The following is a 23,638-nucleotide window of genomic DNA, read 5'->3' as shown; positions in this document are numbered from 1 at the left end:
TTTCTCAGTTAAAAAGCACATATGATCATTATTTTAGAGGAAACTGGTTTTTTTCTCTTTTTCAGGTAGGATCTTAGTCATCTCAATGTAATTATTTTGCATATACTATACCAAATATTTCTTTAAGTTTGTAAGATTTCAAAATTCATTCTGTTAAAATGTTTAGTGTGCCTTGTAGCAAAAATAAATACTGGCTACATAAACCACATGACTCAGTACTTAGCAAATTGAAAAGAAAAGCATATGGATAATAAAGCTTAATTTTCTGTGAACTGGTGATTATTTATTCTCAGTATAAGCCACTCTAGGATTTTGCCTATAGTAAGGGAGGTTGCCTCATCTAAGAATTTTGTTTAGGTTCTAAACCATTTTTATTCTGAAGACTCAGTTTTCATATGGTTTAATCTACTTTTATGTTACCTTGCCCTGATTTCTAGAAGTGCAAACCAAGACTATTCTGTAATTATAAGTTACATTTAAACTATTGGTTTTATACTAAAGGATTAAAGCCAAAGAACCTTTTGCAAGTTGTCTTTCTTCTACAAGGTCCTGATAACCATAAATAAATTTAATCATGATTAGAATCCAGGGTTTACTACCTAATTTTAGAGTTTGACTAATAAACAGAGGCCAAAAAAAAGCTAACAAATTAACATAACTCCAGTTTCTGAAAAAATCAAATAAATACTCAACCACACAGAGTTGCTGTGTTATGATATATGTTGGAGTTGGGCCACATGTCCCATTTCCTATATCAAAGGATGGTGAATATTACATACCCAAATCTATAAGAACTCTGCCCTTTTTATGTACCTGATATAAGGCATGTATGCCATAGACAACAAGTAAGATGATTTATTAAAATGGTGGATAAACCAAATGAAAAAATTGTAACATAAGCAGACTGAGCAGAGCCAGTCTATCTTTTCAGGATTTAGGCAACAATAGTCACAAAAGAACAAGATAATGGGGGAGAGGGTGGCAATCAGTTGGAATGGGACCAAGATTTCCTAAGGTAGACTAATGATCAAGTCTGTGAAGGAGCACCTAAAATGGAGGATACCAAAAGAAGGAAAAAATTGGTACAGAGAAGGGACTACTGAAGTCAGACATCACCTATTTACCACTTATCCTTACTGACTAGTCTTATTAGAGACCATACAGAGGAGTCGTTTCTCCATGTTAGTGTTCTGTGGTAACTACAGTATAAACAAGCCTTGGGAAAAGAGCCTATCCATGTGACATTTGGGGAGTAGAACCATCCTCCAACTGCTGCCACTGTATCCTCTTCCTACCAAGAGCCCTTGTCAAAGGAAAGGATCTCCGAAGGCAGAACTGGTAGTGAAAGCAGGAGATGCCATTATAAAAACAAACAGGAAGATCTCTGATGAACACGAAAGCTACTTTTGTGATCTTTCCTAATGAATGCAAAGGTAGTAGATCATAAAGTGTGTGGTCAAGTTATTAACAAGGTCAGGAGGGAGCTGTGATAGATGTGCAGACCAGTAATGTGAGGGAATATAATTGGGAAGCCTTGGAAACAATTTAGGTTGCTAGGCAACAAACTAAAGGGTAGAATGTCTATCTTGCTAATCTTTGAAAATCATGCCCAGGACTAAAAATTAAGCAGCATTTACATGTCTTATTAGTTTATTCATTCTACACATAGTTGAGTTTCTGTAATGTGTTAAGTCCTATCCCAAGTATTAAAGGCACAAGAGTGAAAAAGACAAGTCTCTGCCCATAGGGCACATACATTAATAAATAATATAAAATAGATATGAAATATAAAAACAGGTGGTATGAAGAAAAATAAAGCAGGGTCAGAGGCTAGAAAGTAGTAGAAGCTGCTGTTTTTACAGGGTAGGGGAAACTTGCTTAGGATAGGACATATGATCTGAGGCCTGAATGAAATGGAGCCAGACATGGAATATTGGGGGAAGAACATTCCATTCAGGGGGAACAGGGGGAGCCATGGAAAGACCTCGAGGCAGAAACTTCCTGGCGTGCTCAAGAAACAGCAAGGAAGCTAGTGTTCCTGGAGTACAGTGAATGAAGGGGAGAGAGGTAGGTGAGGCCAGAGAGGTGTGGGTCAGGTGATGCAGGCCCTTGTATACGTCATGGTCAAAACATCTGAATTTATTTTAAAGTGTTAGAGGGAAGACTTTGGAAGGTTTTAAGAGAGGCAGTCACATAATCCGCCTTTTATTTTTAAAGGAACACTGGCAGTTGTATGGAAAACAGACCAAGAGAGACAAGAATGGAAGCAGGGAGGCCACTTAGAGGCCGTTTCTATAATCCAGGCCAGAGAGATGGTGGTAGCTTCAAACTAGGGTAGTGGGGGAGGACGTGACATAGTAAGGAATGATTGGATTCAGAATATATTCAGATGGATTGCTGTTAGGCTAGAAGAGGGTATAAGAGAAAGAGAGGAATCAAGGATTACCCCAGGGTTGGGGGCTTGAGATACAAATGTGGGAGTTATACTAAAACCAAAACCCACTGCTGTTGAGTTAGTTGATTCCGACTCTCAGCAGCCCCACAGGTTTTCCAGGGCTGTAAATCTTACGGAAGCCGACGGCCACATCTTTCTCGTGCAGGGCCACTGGTGGTTTTGAACTGCTGACCTTTTGGTCACCAGTTGAGCACTTTAACCACTGTGCCACCAGGGCTCCTTTATTATCACTAAATATACTAAGTACAAATATGGTGTTTAAAGCCATGGGTTTGAATGAAGTAGGGCCTGATATATAATAGGTACTCATTCTTTTCCTTCCTGTGTAAAAGACCAAAGAAGGGAGATTTCTGCTGAGGTGAGAGTGGCTGCAAGCAGGACTTGACTCAAGCCTTTGAAGGATGGGTAGAATTTAAACAGTGAGAATTAAGGGGTTACATAGCCAAGGAATAAGCAGTAGTATGAACAAAAGTGAGGATCTTGAGAAGAGCAGTATGGGTGTAAACAGTGTGGCTCCCTCAATGATTGGAATGTGGACTTCTCACAGAGAACGAGTGAAGAGAGTAGGCCTGGAAATTTAGGGGCTAAACAATTGGAATCTATAAACTTAGATTCTTTATCCAGGGCTTAATGGAAAACCTTCAGAAATTTTGAGCAGGATGTGATATAATTAAAGTAGTGCTTTATAATATGAATCTAAAAATAGTATGTAGAATGCATTAGAAATATATGCAAATGTGAATTTAATAAAACAGACTGAAAGCTCTTCTAATAATCTACATTTGGTTGGAAAAGATGGTAATAGTTTTTTGTTTTTTAAATCACTAGATTAAAGAACATTTGGAAATGTTAAACATGTAAGAGACAGGATAAGGTACTGGGAAAAGCCCAGCCTGAGAGGCAGAAGACCTTGGTTTTCTGTTGACTAACTGTGCTTTTAGACAGATTACTAAATTTTCTTGGCCTTGTTTTCTTCATATTAATTAGAGTACAGACTTGATAATCTCTAAATTCCTTGCCTGTGTACATGACTTATTTTTGCCAAATACTGTGTTGCTTAACAAATTATGACTCCTGTATGTTACACTGGAACGTGGAGAGTTTTCTCTGAATCAGAATTCCTTTCCCACTGTCACCATCCTTCTTGGTAATGATTTCAAGTATTAGATTTCTGTGACTGCTACAGTTTGAGGCCTTTAAGGAACAAAATGATCATCAAACTTACCCAAAACATTACTTTTAGCAGGGCGTACTTTATATCTAAAGCTCTTTTGTTTTATAAAATAAAACACCGATTCTTTCTTACAGAGACATGTGACGCAGTCTGGGGGTAATCGTAAATTCAAGTGCACTGAATGTGGAAAAGCTTTCAAATACAAACACCACCTAAAAGAGCACTTAAGAATCCACAGTGGTAAATATTTGTTTCTTTCTACACCCCAAATATGATAGCATACTTAATAACAATCTATTGTAACATAACCTATACACATAATCAGAAATTCTGTGCTTTTCTTTTAGGGTAAAGACTAATATGTAGAAATTTTCCATATAAATGGTATTTTATTGGAGTCTTAATTTATGACTAAAGCGTATCAAATTAATAGAATGTGACATACTCCAAATTTGGTAATCAGAAAATAATATATAGCATGTTTTAACGAGAAGTACAACCTAAAAACACTTTTATTTCCTGATGAATATGAATTTCATTGCCTCTTTTGCAGAATTAAAGGAATGGAAAAGGGTACGGTTTGCACAAAGAAATAGAAGGTGAAGATGTTCTCTATATGAGAGATAGAAATGGAACTTGAGGAGGCAATGGTGTAGGGGTGACGTGGAGACAGCGACAGGGCAGTGCAAGGGGGGAACTACAGCATTAATGAGCTTGTCAGAAATGCCTGTCCTATCACATCTTCATCTTGTATATTATTAATTACAGAAAGAATCCTGGTTTATGAAAAAATATTAAATGCATTTTATTGAATTTATGATGAACCAAGAAGGCTATATTTATATTTGCATTTCTTTAATGACACTTCTTGAACAATAGCTTATAAAGAACATGGTAACAGCCCACATTGCACTATGGAATCTGTTCATCCCCTGATTAATTTTGATGTGTTATTTTAGATTTAATTAATCTTTAATAGAAAAAAAAAACTCTTAGCTGATGAATGGGAAATGATAGGTGTTTGCACATTGCTTACTTTGTAAAAAATTTTATCAACATTTACATTTTATAAACATATTCTACAAAAAAGTATGGTCATATCTGTATTTTATTTTGGAAATGTGTTTCTAGAAGTTGTATGGTGTTGCTTCTTGAGGCTTAAATAATGCTGAAGTTACCGCTTAAAAATACTCAAACCAGGGTTATTACAAAAACATTTATTTATTTTCACACATGTATTAATGATTCTACAAGTAGAGATTGTGTTTTACAGCCTGCCCACAGGATCCATTTCTTAGCTCCTGAGCTGTTGAACACCTTTTATCAATAATAATATATTTTCAATAACCTACCTTTATACCAGAAACAGTTTGAAGTTGCTCACAGACATGTAGCTAATTCAGGATGGTAGAAAAATGTCGAAATTGGGGTTAACATTGTGTGCTGTCAAGTCAATTCAAATTCATAGAGACCCTACCGGACAGACCAGGACTGCCTATAGGGCTGCCTAGGCTATAACCTTTACAGGAGCAGATCACCAGATCTTTTCTCCCATGGAGCAGCTGGTGGGTTTGAACCACTGACCTTTGGGTTAGCAGCCAAGCAATTAACCAGTGCGCCACCTGAAACTGGGGTAGAAGAAGGAAAATAAGACAAAGCTTAGAGTAGGATTCATGTCATGTACAAAATAAATGTCATAGGGTTATTGCAGTTGGATAGGAGGATTTGTCAGACCTATGGATACAAAGTTGGGAAGGATAGATCCTACAAAAAATGAGAGTCAAAATTCAAAGCATTCTCATCAGATTAAAATACTGGTCTAGAAACAACAATTTGAAATTTAACTGCCAAATCCTGCAGTGATATTCAAAAATCGGTCTCACTCACATAGTAAGTAGGGAACTACCGCCTGTAGTACAGAAAAGTTCTGAGGGCTTGGTTGGTCTGCAAGTTAACTGCTGCTGCTGCTACAGCTGCTGCTGCTACTTGAGAAGCCAGATTACAGAACACAAGACTCCCACCGTACTCTCTTCACGGTCCATTCATTATTTATTTATACTTGTTCTTAAAATTGTTTACTATGAGGTATATATACATTTAATATATCCAGAAATTTTAATTTTAAAATATATAATAAAAATGAAGTAAATTTAAGGAAGTAATACAGGTAAACATTAAAAAAAAAAAAAGGATGCCATGAAATCCCTGCCAGAAGTGGACCACAAATTAAGCTCTGAGCTTTAGGAAATAGGAAAGCTGCATTCAGCAACAAGACCCAGAGTTTCTTTAAGTAAAATGAGTCAATTGCTAGAAAAAGTACAACTTATCCTGATACTAAGTCCAAACAGAAAGATGCTTCTGGAAGTATCATAAAGAAGAAAAAAGAACAAAATATGTCATCCTTAGTAATAGCCTTAAAATAAAACAGCAGAGAATTTTAAATAAAATTCTTCAGTAGAAGCCAGAATTGTACCAAAGTGCAATTCAGAAAAATTGTTTCTCCAAGGTGGCCACTTAGATACAATCTAAGTATACAACTCTTGGATGGTATGATGGTCTGGTTTATTCTGTGGGAAAATTTTAGAACAGTGCTACTGAAAGTGTCTTCCAAGAGTGTGCCCTTCTGCAAACTAGTCGTTACTGGTTCTCAGAGAGATAAATATAAAATTAAGAGCAATCATTTAGAAACTGTTACACTAAGACATTGCGGTGACATTTTTATTATATTTTAACAAAATACTAGTCTGCATTAGATTAAAACATATTTTAAGAACTACAAAAAACACAACTGTTCCTTCACCTCAGATAGTTTTAAGATCTCTGTTTGGAATATCTAATAATGGATGACCTGTATATCCTTCAGGAAATCCTCTGTGATTTTTTTTTCCACAAGTTTTAAAAAGATATTGAGGATCAAGGTTCAAAATTATACTCTCTAGAAACTACCTGGATTGTTGCTGTAGCCTGACACCCATAAATTTTAATAGTGGCTCATATGCACAATCCTGTGTCAACACTCATTCAAACTCCACATGTAGGAGTTGAGCTACGATGAGAAAGCCACCATACCCCTACTCAGAGATGAGACAGAAGAGCACCTGCAGATGGGCTCCGGTCTTCCCCAGAAAATAACTTGGGGTGTGTTCTAATATATGCCAGATATTCAAGTGGATGGTCAAGGTCAAATGATTCCCCATCTTCCCCCCACCCCCCCCAAAAAATGACCTTAGCCATTTTAGCATGGAAAATTTTTATATCAAATGCAACAACTTCGCTTTAGCCATTAAAATAAATTTCAATATTCATAGTACATTTAACTTTGAGTAGTAACACCTCCTGGTGTAATCTTCAAGCTACACTAGTTGCAAATACTAACCTAGGTGGATAAAGTAGGTGGTGTACTTAAGCATAAACTATAAACCTATGAAGTTAGAAACTAGGCATTGTCTAGCTACCATGGTGACTTTGGCTTTAGAATAATTGTTCTATAAACTTTCTTTCTGTCACTTATTAATATCAGGCCAATCCCAACAATGATAAAACTAGCATGCATTGTACACTTAACTGTGTAGCAGCCACATGCTTGTTAAAATCCTAACAATAATCCTGTGAGGTAGGTACTGTTATTTCCTCCTTTGTACTGATACAAAAACGACGTCTTGGATAGTTCTATTAATTTGTCCAGTGTGACTCAGCTAGTGCATGGCACAGCCGGGGCTTACACCTAGGCATCCTGACACCAAAGTCATTTTCTTACCCACTTTGTTCCCTCATCTCCCTGTCTGTAAATGTAAAATAGTCTGTGTTATAGATGCTTATCTTCCTAGTGTCTCTAAGCAGGAGAACAAGCATCTAGCTCATCAAAAATGGAATCAAATCATTAAGAATGTTAAAATGGAGACATATCCCTTGTTTTACCCTGTTGAAAATTCAATCTGATGTATTTTGAGTATTGAATCGCATTCCAGGCATTCCAGTTTGAGAGACATTGATAAGCTGGAGAATATACAGAGGTGGGTTAATAATAAGCAGGTAAAAAAAAAAAAAAAAAAAAGGATTCTGAAAATCATGTCCTTTGAGGAAAGTTTGAAGGACCTAGGTATGTTTAATCTACACAAGGGAAGACTAAGGATGCACATGATAGCTCTTCATACATTTGAAAGTCTGGCATATAGAAGAAAAGCTACACTTGCTGTGTGTGTAGCAGAAGGAAAAACTAGGACAGGGAAGTAGCCATTGTAGGAAACTGACTTTGGCCAGTACTAACCTTTCTCTTGGTAGATTTGATTTTTAAAAGAATCACTAACGTCTGTTGAGGTCATACTAAGAGATTTGTCATATTATCTCATATAACCCCTACCAGAATTCAACGAGGATACATCTGCATTTACACACGAAAACACTGCGGCTTGGAAAGGTTAAGAAAATAGTGTTTGTCAGAGCCAAGATTTCAACACAAATCCATGGGCCTCAGCAAAACCAGACTAGGCTGTCTTTCATAAAGCTGTCCAGTGGGTTATAACTTCCTTTCATTAAAAGAATTTAAGCAGAGACTAGCTGATGGACTGCTACCCTAAAGGTTAGCAGGTTGAACTAACCCAGAAGTACCTTGGAAGACAGGCCTGGTGATCTGCTTCTGAAAGGTCATAGCCTTGAAAACCCTGTGGAGTGCAGTTCTCCCCTATACACATGGGGTTGCCATGAGTCAGAATTGACTTGACAGCAACAAACAACAACAACAAAGTTGATGTCAAGGATGATATAAAATGAGCTTTTCATTGAGGAGGAGGCTGTAGTAGAGGACTTTTTAGAGCATTTCCAAATCTAATTTCAGATTCTTCAGATAATGAGAATACTGGATTATATTTGTGAGAAAATATAACATATTTTTTAACTTTACAACACTAAAGTTACGTTACTAGCAGAGATTACATTGACTTTCTCGTTGCTTTCATTTTATTAGTAAAAATGAAGGAAGAAGGAAAAAGCTTTAGTTTGATAGATAAATCAGCATCACCATATTTTATAATTCTACAATTAGCCATTCATTCATCCATCTAAAACATGTTTAATGACTATCTCAGTTATCTAGTGCTGCTATAACAGAATTACCACAAGTGGGTAGCTTTAACAAATTTATTTTCTCACAGTTTAAACCAAAAACAAACAAACAAGAAGCTATTGCCGTTGAGTAGGAATCTCACAGTTTAGGAGGCTAGAACTCAGAATTCAGGGCACCGACTCTAGGGGAATCCTTTCTGTCTCAGGCAGCTGTAGGGGAAGGTCCTTGTATCTTTAGCTTGTTTCCTGGTTCCTTGGAGATCTCCATGTGGCTTGGCATCAGTCATCCCCGGCTCTGCTTGCTTGTTTGCTTGTTTTAATCTCTTTTATATTTCAAAAGAGATTAATTTAAAACACACCCTATGTTAATCCTGTATCCTTAACATAACAAAGACAAAGACAACCCATTCCCAAGTGGGATTATAACAACAGCCATGTTGTTGTTGTTAGGTGCTGTCCAGTCAGTGCCAATTCATAGCGACCCTATGCACAACAGAATGAAACACTGCCCTGTCCTGCGCCATCCTTAAAGTCATTGTTATGCTTGAGCTCATTGTTGCAGCCACTGTGTCAATCCACCTCGTTGAGGGTCTTCCTCTTTTCCGCTGACCCTGTACTCTGCCAAGCATGGTGTCCTTCTCCAGGGACTGATCCCTTCCTGACAACATGTCCAAAGTATGTAAGACGCAGTCTCGCCATCCCTGCCTCTAAGGAGCATTCTGGCTGCACTTCTTTCAAGACAGATTTGTTCGTTCTTTTGGCAGTCCATGGTATATTCAATATTCTTGGCCAACACCACAATTCAAAGGCGTCAGCTCTTCTTTGGTCTTCCTTATTCATTGTCCAGCTTTCACATGCATATGATGCGATTGAAAATACCATGGCTTGGGTCAGGCACACCTTAGTCTTCAGGGTGACATCTTTGCTCTTCAACACTTTGAAGAGGTCCTTTGCAGCAGATTTGCCCAATGCAATGCGTCTTTTCATTTCTTGACTGCTGCTTCCATGGCTGTTGATTGTGGATCCAAGTAAAATGAAATACTTGACAACTTCAATCTTTTCTCCATTTATCATGATGTTGCTCATTGGTCCAGTTGTGAGGATTTTTGTTTTCTTTATGTTGAGGTGTAATCCATACTGAAAGCTATGGTCTTTGATCTTCATTAGTAAGTGCTTCAAGTCCTCTTCACTTTCAGCAAGCAAGGTTGTGTCATCTGCATAACGCAGGTTGTTAATGAGTCTTCCTCCAATCCTGATGCCCCGTTCTTCTTCATATAGTCCAGCATACAGATTAAATAGGTATGGTGGAAGAATACAACCTGGACGCACACCTTCCCTGACTTTAAACCAATCAGTATCCCCTTGTTCTATACGAACAACTGCCTCTTGATCTATGTAAAGGCTCTTCATGAGCACAATTAAGTGTTTTGGAATTCCCATTCTTTGCAGTGTTATCCATATTTGTTATGATCCACACAATCGAATGCCTTTGCATAGTCAATAAAAACACAGGTAAACATCCTTCTGGTATTCTCTGCTTTCAGCCAGGATCCATCTGACATCAGCAATGATATCCCTGGTTCCACGTCCTCTTCTGAAACCAGCCTGAATTTCTGGCAGTTCCCTGTCGATATACTGCTGCAGCTGTTTTTGAATGATCTTCAGCAAAATTTTGCTTGCGTGTGATGTTAATGATATTGTTGTATAATTTCCACATTCGGTTGGATCACCTTTCTTGGGAATAGGCATAAATATGGATCTCTTCCAGTCAGTTGGCCAGGAAGCTGTCTTCCATATTTCTTGGCATAGATGAGTGAGCACCTCCAGCACTGCATCTGTTTGTTGAAACATCTCAATTGATACTCCATCAATTCCTGGAGCCTTGTTTTTCGCCAGTGCCTTCAGAGCAGCTTGGACTTCTTCCTTCAGTACCATCGGTTCCTGATCATATGCCACCTCTTGAAATGGTTGAATATCGACTAATTCTTTTTGATACAATGACTCTGTATTCCTTCCATCTTCTTTTGATGCTTCCCTTGTCGTTTAATATTTTCCCCATGGAATCCTTCACTATTGCAACTCGAGGCTTGAATTTTTTTCTTCAGTTCTTTCAGCTTGAGAAACACCAAGCGTGTTCTTCCCTTTTGGTTTTCCATCTCCAGCTCTTTGCACATGTCATTATAATACTTTACTTTGTCTTCTCTAGAGGCGTTTTGAAATCTTCCGTTCAGTTCTTTTACTTCATCAGTTCTTCCTTTTGCTTTAGCTGCTCGACGCTGGAGAGCAAGTTTCAGAGTCTCCTCTGACATCCATCTTGGTCTTTTCTTTCTTTCCTGTCTTTTCAGTGACCTCTTGCTTTCTTCATGGATGATGTCCTTGATGTCATTCCACAACTCATCTGGTCTTTGGTCACTAGTGTTCAATGCATCAAATCTATTCTTGAGATCGTCTCTAAATTCAGGTGGGATATATTCAAGGTCATATTTTGGCTCTCGTGGACTTACTCTGAGCAAAAAACAGGCATAGAAGTTAGGAATTACAACACATATTTTGGGGGGACACAATTCAATCCATAACAATAAGCATCTTTGTGATCGGTAATGTGATAGGTGCTAGGGATAAATGGCAGATGAGACCCAGAGGCTCCCACCCTATTCAAGCTTATTTGTAACCTATAAATTACAAATTAATGAGCTATAACTATAAATTCAAACTAAAGTGGAAAATTAAGCTTGTATGAAAATAATCCATTTAGTTCAGGGCTTCTCAGAATTTTCTACCAAAGTATTCGTAATGACCAGGGAGGATAAATGCCTCGTACCATGGGGAGTCTAAGAAGCAGCTTGAAGGAGGCCCTCACAAGCTAGAAGCTTCCCTGAGGTTATATTTTTTTACCTAACAATTTCCACACATGTTGCATTTTTCTCCATAATCTAATCTGTCTCTTAATATAAAAAATAAAGTTTTTAATGACCATATCTACTGTCATTAAAATTGAAACTCCAAGATGCTTTGCATACCCACTAGAACATTGCCTTTTATTTCTAGGGGTACGTACACACCAGTTTAATAGCCAGGGCTTATAGCATTACCTTGTATTTACAGTTTTCCCCCCATTAGGAGAGATCCTTTAAAGGAAACCGTGTAGAGATGGGAAGTTCTATCAGTCAAGGATAGATATTCATACTCGTAAAGTCTTACAGGAAAATATACTTACTTTGTCTCTCCTAACATTAATTTCTCTTACAGTTAGTTGATTAGAGTATAATATAGAAAATTATATAGGTTGGTGAAAAAAGATACGAACAAAATGTTTGCAAGATTAGAATATAATTATATTTGATATTTGGGAATTATTTGCAGTTATAATGGTTGACAGAAGTTTTATACTCATACGCTGAGAACATTCCTTTGTTGATCACTACGTGTAGTTCAGACTTAGATCTTACCAGTGTTTATAATATTTATATAGGTTTTGAACTTAAAGAGATTATTCTAAATAAAATTATATCAAGCACACATGATAACTCATTTTTTAATTCATATTGGTTGTTTTAGGAAAAATGTGGATTCTTTAAAAATGTCTATGGAACAATTCAGTGAATATAATTTCTTGTTGTTGTTTAGGAGAGAAGCCATATGAATGCCCAAACTGCAAGAAACGTTTTTCCCATTCTGGTTCCTATAGCTCCCACATAAGCAGTAAGAAATGTATCAGCTTGATGCCTGTGAATGGGCGACCAAGAACAGGACTCAAGACGTCTCAGTGTTCCTCACCATCTCTGTCAGCATCACCAGGCAGTCCCACACGACCACAGATCCGACAAAAGATAGAAAATAAACCCCTTCAAGAACAACTTTCTGTAAACCAAATTAAAACTGAACCTGTGGATTATGAATTCAAACCCATAGTGGTTGCTTCAGGAATCAACTGTTCAACCCCTTTACAAAATGGGGTTTTCAGTGGTGGTGGCCCGTTACAGGCAACCAGCTCTCCTCAGGGTGTGGTGCAAGCTGTTGTTCTGCCAACAGTTGGTTTGGTGTCTCCCATAAGTATCAACTTAAGTGATATTCAGAATGTACTTAAAGTGGCAGTAGATGGTAACGTAATAAGGCAAGTTTTGGAGAATAATCAAGCCAACCTTGCATCCAAAGAACAAGAAACAATCAATGCTTCATCCATACAACAAGCTGGTCATTCTGTTATTTCAGCTATCAGTCTTCCTTTGGTTGATCAAGATGGAACAACCAAAATTATCATCAACTATAGTCTTGAGCAGCCTAGCCAACTTCAAGTTGTTCCTCAAAATTTAAAAAAAGAAAATCTAGTCCCCACAAACAGTTGCAAAAGTGAAAAGTTACCAGAAGATCTTACTGTTAAGTCTGAGAAGGACAAAAGCTTTGAAGGGGGAGTGAATGATAGCACTTGCCTTCTGTGTGATGACTGCCCAGGCGATCTCAATGCACTTCCAGAGTTAAAGCACTATGACCTAAAGCAGCCTGCGCAGCCGCCTCAGCTCCCTGCACCGGAAGCTGAGAGGCCCGAGTCCTCTGTTCCGTCAGGTACTGGAGATGGTAATTTGTCTCCCAGCCAGCCACCTTTAAAGAACCTCTTGTCTCTCCTAAAAGCATATTATGCTTTGAATGCACAACCAAGTGCCGAAGAGCTCTCAAAAATTGCTGATTCAGTAAACCTGCCGCTGGATGTCGTAAAAAAGTGGTTTGAAAAGATGCAAGCTGGACAGATTTCAGTGCAGTCTTCTGAACCATCTTCCCCTGAACCAGGCAAAGTTAATATGCCTGCAAAGAACAATGATCAGCCTCAATCTGCAAATGCAAATGAACCCCAAGACAGCACAATAAACCCACAAAGTCCTCTGAAGATGACGAAATCTCCAGTTTTAGCAGTGGGATCAACCGTCAATGGTTCCAGAAGTCGAACACCACCCCCATCACCACTAAACCTTTCCTCATCCAGAAATACGCAGGGTTACGTGTACACAGCAGAGGGGGCACAAGAAGAGCCACAAGTAGAACCTCTTGATCTTTCACTACCAAAGCAACAGGGAGAATTACTGGAAAGGTCATCCATCACTAGTGTTTACCAGAACAGTGTTTATTCTGTCCAGGAAGAACCCTTGAACTTGTCTTGTGCAAAAAAGGAGCCACAGAAAGAGTGTTGTGTTACGGACTCAGAACCAGTTGTAAATGTAATCCCACCAAGTGCCAACCCCATAAATATTGCTATACCTACAGTCACTGCCCAGTTACCCACAATCGTGGCCATTGCTGACCAGAACAGTGTTCCGTGCTTGCGAGCACTAGCTGCCAATAAGCAGACGATTCTGATTCCCCAGGTGGCTTACACATACTCAACTACCGTCAGCCCTGCAGTCCAGGAACCACCCTTGAAAGTGATTCAGCCAAATGGAAATCAGGTAAAACCCCCACACCTGTTTGGTCAAGTGCTGGTTCGACTTATTTCAGTTAATATTTTCTAATAAAAATCAGTCACTGTAGAGCCAAGCAAGTTGTTATAAACTGTCATTTTTAAAAGGAAACATATCAGTGTTTGCTTTAATTTTCGTGGCAGGATATCTTTGGTGCTTATTAATCCAAGGGATAGTTGTCAACTAAAGTTTAAAGTGTTGTTGTACTGTGAGAGCGATTTATAAGTCTCAGTCAAAGTCCTGACTGTATGAAACTGGAAACAGAAAAATAATTGGAAAATTCACTAATCACCCATTGCCATCAAGTCAATTCTAACTCATAGCAACCCTGTAGGATGGAGTAGGACTGCCCTATAGAGTTTCCAAGGAGCGCCTGGTGGATTTGAACTGCTGACCTTTTGGTTAACCACTACGCCACCGGAGTTTCAATTCACTAATTAGATTTATGTTTTTATAGTTATATTCCTGAAATTAGCAAATAGTTTCTGCCTTGGTTATGATCATTAATACACAGAAATATGTTCCCATTCACAAGCATTTCACACCAGGAAACTTAGCTATCACTTTTTATGTGCTAACACCTCTGTTTATAGAGGCTTCAATTAAACTAACAATAAGTCTACAAAAAAGAACTCATCTAGTGAATTTTCCGATCATCTCTCAAGCTGTAAACATTAAGCAGTGTTCAGGCATAATCATATATATGAGAAAATACAGCTGTGGATTTATATTTATGTTTTTCTCTTAACTTTCCTTTAAATCCCATGATTTTTAGCTCAACCAGTTTGGGGGTGGAGCTGTTTTGTGTGACTGTTGGTGTGTCTTAATTCCCAAATAAGCCCGAACTTCTTCCATATGTCACTAACCTTGTTGTCTCTTCATTTTTTTTCCGTCAATTTCTGATTGAATCAAATGATACTAAAGATAAATACCATCTCTTATGCAAGTATTTTCTTTTAGTAGGTGCGACTGAAATAATTACAATATCCTGCTCAAGTGTGTATTTGCTGCTTTTTTCTCAAATATAGCTACTGATTGGTTTCCTGGAATTGTGATTTCTCTTGAAAATGGTTTTACAATGAATTCTTCTAAATTTTTTGTGTATAGAATGTTTTGCACACCTTCGAGTAGAAAAAGACCTGCCATTAATGCTTCATCTAATCATTTGATGAAATCAAATAACAGTGAAAGTACCCTCAAGTTAACTTTAGCACCCATTGGCAGCTCACAAATGACCTGCACAAAAGGCTACCCTTGTCGTCCCTTACAAAGCCATCAGCAATATTGTGAAAAACCTTTGTGGTTTAGAGGCAGCAGAATGGAAGACTCTAGAAAAGACGCAAGTCTCTTAGGTAACCCAGTTTCACTGCAGACTCCCTACAGGATTATTCTACCTACAAAATAAGCCCAAAATTATCTCCCTGAGACTGCCTAAAATTTTTTATTCCATTGAAGTTCTAGAGATTGATTTTGACTAGCAAGTGTTCCTGTTAAAAAACGGTTTTTCATTTCATCCTGTTCTTTAGAAAAGTGGTGGAGCAAACATCTGGTTTTTTTGTTTGTTTTTTTTTAAGAAGACCATGGAGGTTAGTTTATAGAACTCTGAAGTTCTCCAGAATGCAATTTAAAGATCATTTTTAATGAGTCTTAATTTTTACCTAGTGAGACCCAGAATGAAAAAAATGAAATGAAAACAAATGATGCAGTTAAGAATTAGTGATTATTTTAGCCAACTTGTTAATTTAAAACTTTCTGCAAATTTCTCATATGGAACCAAGTAAATTATGTTACCACACATTTCCCATTCTTGCTTTTTGGTATCTGTTCTCTTCCATAGCATGTATTATTGCTACAGTTGTGACTGTATTTTCCCAGCCTCGCTTTTGTCTAATATCAACCCCCCCCATCATCTAGCCCCACCCTTGGATCACATCTGCCTTGATGAGCGGTATGCTTGCTTTGGCAAAGTTGTTTAAAGTATAAATCGAAGTATTTCTTTAACCCACGCTTTTATGTATATCTTGTGTTTCTCTTTTACTTTTAAATTAAATTTCCTTACTCCTTTTTTTCCTTTAGGATGAAAGGCAAGACACTAGCTCAGAAGGAGTATCAAATGTAGAGGATCAGAATGACTCTGATTCCACACCGCCCAAAAAGAAAATGAGGAAGACAGAAAATGGAATGTATGCTTGTGATTTGTGTGATAAGATATTCCAAAAGAGTAGCTCTTTACTAAGACATAAGTATGAACACACAGGTATGTTGATGAACACAAATATATTGTCCTTTTCTAAAGTTCCTGTGATATGATAACACTGAAAAAATTCTAGATTAAAGATTACAGTTCCTGTATCGGAATTATGACTTTTTTTGCTTTCCACTTCTTTGATCTTGCCACTTCCACTTGTCTTCCCACTTCTACCTAGTATTTAAGTCCCTTTTTTAATTTTTAGATTTTTGGTTTTTGGTTTTTGCTGTTGTTGTTCTGTCTGTTCCTTTAGCGACTAGTTTCTTTAAGCTAGCACAGCAGTTACTCTGTCTACCCTTACTTCTGTATTCTGTAGGGTTTAAATATATGTCATAACTATAAAGTAGTAAGTAAAAGACTAATGTGAGCTTATTCCATATTAATAAAAATGTGGTACCTAAAATAGGGGATCGCTGGCTGACTTTACAGAGAGACAGAATCTGACTTAATAAAAGAAAAAACTGCCTAGTAAGAATGCAGAATGCTGCCCACATGAGTCATAGGCTTCTTGTCAGTTGAAGGGTTTTGACAGATCTTTTGTGGTGTGTGGAAGTCCTGCCTCAGAGGGTGAACCAGATGATTCTAAGATCGCGTCCAACTCTGAGAGTCTGTAATTCTCCCACAAAATATAAATTCGCCCAGCTAACCCAGGGGTCAGCGAACTGTGGCCCACAGGCCACATGTGGGCCTCTACCTGTTTTTGTATGACCTGTGAGCTAAGAGTGGTTTTTACATTTTTAAATGATGGGGAGAAAAAGAAAAATACTTATGACCATGAAAGTCAAATTTTAGTGTCCGAAAATAAAGTTTTATTGAAATACCGCCACGCCCATTCATTAACATATTGTCAATAGCTGCTTTCATGCAGCGACAGAATTGAGTAGTTGTGACAGAGACTACATGGCCTGCAAAGCCAAAAATACTTAGTATCTGGCCCACTACAGAAAATGTTTGCGACTCCTGGTCTAGCCGATTCTTTCTATCTGATGGTATGCTGGTAAATTTTAACAGCTGGTTCTCTGAGGGTGGGGGAAGCCCTGATTTGCAGTGTTTGCAGATTCCCTTGGTGTAACTACTCCCAGCAGGCTGATTACAAGCTTGCAGGGTGAGATCAGTGGCTTGCAGAATTCCTGAAAAATTTAGCAGTAGGCTCCCTCAAGCCAGTTAAAAGCTGGCTTCAGCGTACCACAGCTTCTATCTAACCCAAGTTTCTGTGTAAGGGGTTGGGCTTATCAAAGCTCTTTAGCCCCCTACCCTCTTCTCCCTGTCCCCACCCTCAGCCATTTTGGCTACACCGTCCCGGTTTATCTTTCGTATTCTTATCAACTTTTTAATTCATTTCTTACTCTTTGAGAAAGGGCAGAAAACTGTTTTCCCTCCCTCTTTATAGATACATATATGCAGTGACATTTGAGTGGTTCTTGGAGTTAAAAACTTCTGTTAGGTAAGAGAAAGTTGCACCTCAAAGTAAGCCCCTTGTGACGCTTTCTTCCAGTTGCTTTTACTGAGATTTGAGCAAAATTTAAAAAAATCTCTTTGTTCTTTGGGCAAGACTTAAATATTAGCAAATACCAGAATGTCTGTATGAAGAATGTCCTACTCTTTAAAATAAGAAAAAGCATTTCTGCATTTGTTAGTGTTAGCTGCTTGATTGCACTGAAATTGGGCATTGTCAACCCTAATTTTGGTCAACTTGCGGTCGGTTCCTTAAATACCTAGGACAGCAGCATTTCTCTAGCCAGTTCATCTCAAGGGGCAAAAATTGTTTCTTGGGGCAGAAACCTTAGGTAATACAATAGTTGGTGGTTCTCCCAAGGACCATAGTATAAAAAAAAAAAAAAAATAGTATATTGACATATAAATCATATATGACACGTTAAAATTTTGATTGGGAAAAAATGTCTAAAAATACCCCTGGAAGGGGTAGTTGTTGTCAGGTGCCGTCGAGTCGGTTCGACTTAAAGTGACTCTGTGTACACAGAATGAAGCGCTGCCCAGTCCTGAGTCAAGAAGGGGGAGAGGCGGCAATATTGAAAAACAAAGCAGAGAAACACTGCTCTAAGCCTTCCTGCCCCACTGCCTTCACTACCAAATACGTCTTCTGAGTTTCACTTTTTTCTTCCTGTTGTCATGACACTTATATTTGTGGCATTTCAATCTCATGTAGCCCTCTTGGCCTTTTCATCTGTAATGAAGAGCACATAAACTAAATTTTCTCATAGAAATGGCAAGCCATATTATTATGTTATGGAGGTTATTGTATTATATTACAGAGAGTTTGTAGTGGAGAGCTGGGCAGTTATTAAAAAATTAAACTATAGCCCTAGCCTTTCCACAACCTACAGCACCCTAAAAGCCTTATTTATAAGGATATAAAAAATACCACCTTTTTATTTCATAGCTTTGTTCTTATTTTGCAGGTAAAAGACCTCATGAGTGTGGAATCTGTAAAAAGGCATTTAAACATAAACATCATTTGATCGAACACATGCGATTACATTCTGGAGAAAAGCCCTATCAATGCGACAAATGTGGAAAGCGTTTCTCACACTCTGGTTCTTATTCTCAACACATGAATCATCGCTACTCCTATTGCAAGAGAGAAGCAGAGGAACGTGATGGCACAGAGCAGGAAGAGACAGGACCAGAGGTCCTCACCAACGAGCACGTTGGTGCTAGGGCGTCTCCCTCGCAGGTCGACTCGGATGAGAGAGAGAGTTTGACAAGGGAAGAGGATGAAGACAGTGAAAAAGAGGAAGATGAGGAGGAGGATAAAGAGATGGAAGAACTGCAGGAAGAAAGAGAATGTGAGAAACCACAAGGGGAGGAGGAAGAAGAGGAGGAGGAAGAAGAGGTAGAAGAGGCAGAGAATGAGGGAGAAGGAGCAAAACCGGAAGGTCCGATGAAGGATGACGGAGTTGTAAATCAAGCAAGCAACATGGAGCAAAAAGTACATCAGAATAGTGAGCAAGTGTCTGAAGGAAAAACAAATGAAGCCTAATAGTTTTTCTAGAAGGAAAATAAATTCTAATTGGTAATGAAGTTTGTTCTATATAATACATGCTTTTCATGGAAACACAGTAGCCTGTATACTGTGATTTCTGTTCACTACTGTGTAAAGTAAAAATTTAAAAAAAAAATTACAAAATACAAAAAAAAAAAAAAAAATACACAAAAAAAGAAATCCAGGTGTGCCTGAACCTCAGACTTAGTAATTTTTCATGCAGTTTTCAAAGTTAGGAAGAAGTTTGTAACATGAAGCAGATTAGAAAACTTTAGCGAGGCAGAAAGCAAAGGTTCGACAGGAAACTGATTAATTAGATAAGCATCTGGCATTGTCTCATTTTATCAGTATTAATTATCACTTTTTTGTTGGTTTATTCTTGAGCTGTACAATTGGGAGAATTTTATAATTTTTTATTGGTAAACATATGCTAAATCCGCTTCAGTATTTTATTATGTTTTTAAAAATGTGAGAACTTCTGCACTACAAAATTCCCTTCACAGAGAAGTATAATGCAGTTCCAAACCGTGCTAACTACCTTTTATAAATTCAGTCTAGAAGGTAGTAATTTCTAATATTTAGGTGTCATAGTAGAGCATATTATCATTTAAAGTGTATTGTTAGCCTTAAGAAAGCAGCAGATAGAAGAACTGAAGTTTCTTACTCATGTGGTTTAAAATGTAGTTCAGAAGATTGTCATTGAGTTCTGATTGCAGGGACTAATAGTGTTAATACTGGTGAGGACAGCAACGTCGTCAGAATCAGTGTTTGTAATTAATTGTGTTTGAGTATGTGGTAACAAATATGAAGGATATGATATGAAGCTTTGTATCTCCTCTGGCCTTAAGCAAGACCTGTGTGCTGTAAGTGCCATTTATCAGTATTTTCAAGGCTGTAACCCGCCTTTGTTCAATGTGTGGCCTACAATAACTAGCATTTGTTGATTTGTTTGTTGTATCAAAATTCTAAAATAAAAGTTAAAACCACTGACTCTGTCAGAGAAACTGAAACACTGGGACATTTCATCCTTTAATTCCTCAGTATTCATTTTGTGTTAATTGATTCTCAGAATTTCTCTACAGAAATGAAAGGGAAATTTTCTAATCTGCTTTATCCATGTATTTGCATTTCGGGCATGGACATGTCATTGTTATTTGGCTCATAACTGTTTCCAAATGTTAGTTATTATGGACCCAATTTATTAACAACATTAGCTGATTTTTACCTATCAGTATTATTTCTTTTAGTTAATAGATCTGTGCAACGTTTTTGTACTGTATGTCTTCAAACCTGGCAGTATTAATACCCTTCTTACTGACATATGTACTTTTAGTTTTAGAAAACTTTTATATTTATGTGTCTTATTTTTATATTTCTTTATTTATTACACAGTGTAGTGTATAATACTGTAGTTTGTATTAATACAATAATATATTTTAGTATGAAAATTTGGAAAGTTGATAAGATTTAAAGTAGAGATGCGATTGGTTCCCTTGCATTGGGATTTGATTTAACAGTGTTATGTTAACATTTATACTTGCCTTGGACTGTAGAACAGAACTTCAACGGGAATGTATTAGTTTTACAACTACAATCAAGTCATTTTACCTTTACCCAGTTTTTAATATAAAACTCTTAAATTTTGAAATTCACTGTGTGACTAATAGCATGATGCGCTGCAGTTTTATTAAGAGATTTAGCCTAACCATAAAACTCTCATTTCCTTAGTCAGCCAAACTAGGATAACCATATGTAAACAGTGTTGGGAACAATGTTTAACATTTTTGTGCCAATTTGTTCCTGTATTCATGTATGTAAGTTACAAATCTGACTCTTCATTTTTAAGTTCCTTGTTACACCATGGTCATTTTCTAGTTTTTTACCAGACTCCCCCATCTCACAATAAAATGCATCAACAAGCCTGACCTGCTGTCATTCTTTCAGTCATTATCAAGATTTTCTTTGGAATACTCTCTGAAATTGGACATTGCACTGTCGCTCTGCACTTGATTCATCTTGGGCTGAATTTGCAAAACAAACTAAATGTGTTAGGCGTTCATCAAGAGCACAAAATGAAGGATTTTCTTGTGACTAATTTTTTTTAAATGTTTCTAGGAAGTTAAGGCCTCTTCAGAGGTCGTTCCCTCTTTCTGAAACCCTTGATGCCCCACTCCTGATCCCATGACTTCTCATCCTTCAGGTCATTTCAGAGAAACCTGGGTTTAGATGCCTCTTCTGTGCTCCCAGAGCACCCCGTACCTTTCTCATTATAGCTCTTAAGTTGTCATTTATGTTACTCTCACACTAGGGACCAGGAGCACATGTGTCACAGTCACTCTCATATCCCCCAGTGCTAGCAGAGTGCCTGGTATGAGTAAGTTTAAACATTTGTTGAATGAAAAAATAATTTGCATCTTAATGGAGCTCAACTATGTTTTCACTACTATTTCTGCTTCTAATCCCTGAATATATTTGTTAAATGATTCCAGTTAAGTTAATGTTCTTATGCAGATCCTATTAATAGACACATAATAAAAGATACCTATTTTTTTGCTATTTTTAACTGTTCTGATTTATCAAGACTTTATTTCTAGGCTCTTCCTTAGTGTTTAACCTCATGGCACATGGCACAAACATTCAAAGCCTCTGGAGTAATAGGAGTATTAGGGCCAATCCTAGCTGCCTACTAAAAAAAAAAAAAAAAATTTTTTTTTTTTTTTTTTTACTAGGCTCTGTATTTTAGGACCCACCTCTTTCTAGAGCTCCACATCCCTAGGTGCTCACATAGATAAATGGCCAATAAAAGAAGTCAGGCATTATCAGAGACATTTTGAAAATTCCTCAGCAATAGCAATAATAATAACAGAGTGTCAAATGTTACTTGTGCTATGCACAGATGCTTCACTACTGTTATGAAAATTACTTTTCACACAGAAAAAGTACAAATAAAGACAATGCACCCACGCACACAAACATACTAATTATCAGAATAGGCCTATCTGACTCCAAGATCCATGCTCTTGACTGGCCTATATCACATCTCAGGTAAGAATAGCCTACATTGTCTACATTTTAACTCAAACCTGGTCTGAAAGGCTGTCATAAACTTTAGTAAGACCAATATTCATTTATAGGATGATGGAAAATGGAAGTGGGCATGAGATTTTTCAAACCTCTGTGGCAAAGTTATAATTGGCCTTGAAAAGGGTACTATTTATAATGATTGTTGATATGAAAGCTTACGTTTACAACAGATGTCATCTCTTAAGATTGTTGAGATGGCATATTAACACAACCAAAATATGCACTTGGTCTGTGAACTGAAAATAAGCCTCTGTGCTCCAGTGAACAAAAATATACTCTACCCAACAGCAGAATTTTTTGTTTCCAAGTACCCATGGAACACTCATGAAGATAGACCATATTCTGGGCCATAAAACAAGTCTTGAAAGAATTGCAAACAAGTGTTTTCTCTAACTACAAACAAAACTAGAAGTCAATAATTTACTGGAAGAGCCCTCAAATAACTGGAAATTAGACAATATGTGTCAAAAATAATCACAAAGGAAATTGCAAAATATGGTGAGCTCAAGGAAAATGCAACAGGTCAGAACTTGCATAAATTTGGCTAAAGCAGTGCATATGAGAAAAAATTTATGGCATTAAGTTCTTATATTACAAAAAAAAAAAAAAAATGACAATTCACCAAACCAAACAGAAGAATTAGTAAAGAGAGTCCTTCAGTTAGAGAACCAACATCTGAATCTAGGACACAAGATAGCATCAGCCAGGTGACAACCTAAGTAATGAACTCTCAAGGATAAAACAAAACAAAGATTTACGGCAGGGAACCAGAGATGTCAATCTGTAAATGACAACAACATCAGAATAATGAAAGGGACTAAATGGTATAGGTATAGAACTTTCAAATGGAGAGGAAGTCTAGGTGATATCAAGTAATAAAAGACTAGTTTAAACTTAGGAAGATAGGGGTAAATTTCAATGTAACCACAAAAAAGTTAATCAAAATAAAGATGAAAAATAAGTCTCAGTAAACACAAAATCTACAGAAATGAAAAAAAAATCCAGAAACAAGGAATTCAGCACAGAAGGGTAAGAGGAACAAAGAAAACGTCAGCACCACACACACACGCACACACACAAAAAAAGTACAAAATGACAGCAATCACATATCAGTAATCACGCTAAATGTAAATGGCTTAAATACACCCATAAAGAGACAGTG

At 37.4% G+C, this 23,638-nt stretch overlaps 1 protein-coding gene across 6 annotated transcripts in view; it reads left to right on the top strand.

Moving 5' to 3' along the window:
• ZEB1 (zinc finger E-box binding homeobox 1) overlaps positions 1-21,317 on the top strand; it is a 227,313-nt gene extending 205,996 nt beyond the window's left edge. For all 6 annotated transcript variants that reach the window (XM_049881695.1, XM_049881698.1, XM_049881699.1 and 3 more), the window contains 4 exons: positions 3,764-3,869; positions 12,318-14,128; positions 16,217-16,397; positions 18,809-21,317. In XM_049881695.1, the coding sequence (XP_049737652.1) occupies positions 3,764-3,869; positions 12,318-14,128; positions 16,217-16,397; positions 18,809-19,389 (2,679 nt within the window). In that variant the 3' untranslated portion in view covers positions 19,390-21,317. The remainder of the gene's footprint in view (positions 1-3,763; positions 3,870-12,317; positions 14,129-16,216; positions 16,398-18,808) is intronic.
• The last annotated feature ends 2,321 nt before the right edge of the window (positions 21,318-23,638 follow it).

Source organism: Elephas maximus, chromosome 4, assembly GCF_024166365.1.
Source record: "Elephas maximus indicus isolate mEleMax1 chromosome 4, mEleMax1 primary haplotype, whole genome shotgun sequence".
NCBI lineage: Eukaryota > Metazoa > Chordata > Mammalia > Proboscidea > Elephantidae > Elephas > Elephas maximus.
Note: the sequence above shows the minus strand (reverse complement) of the source record. Positions and strands in the feature narration are given on the sequence as shown.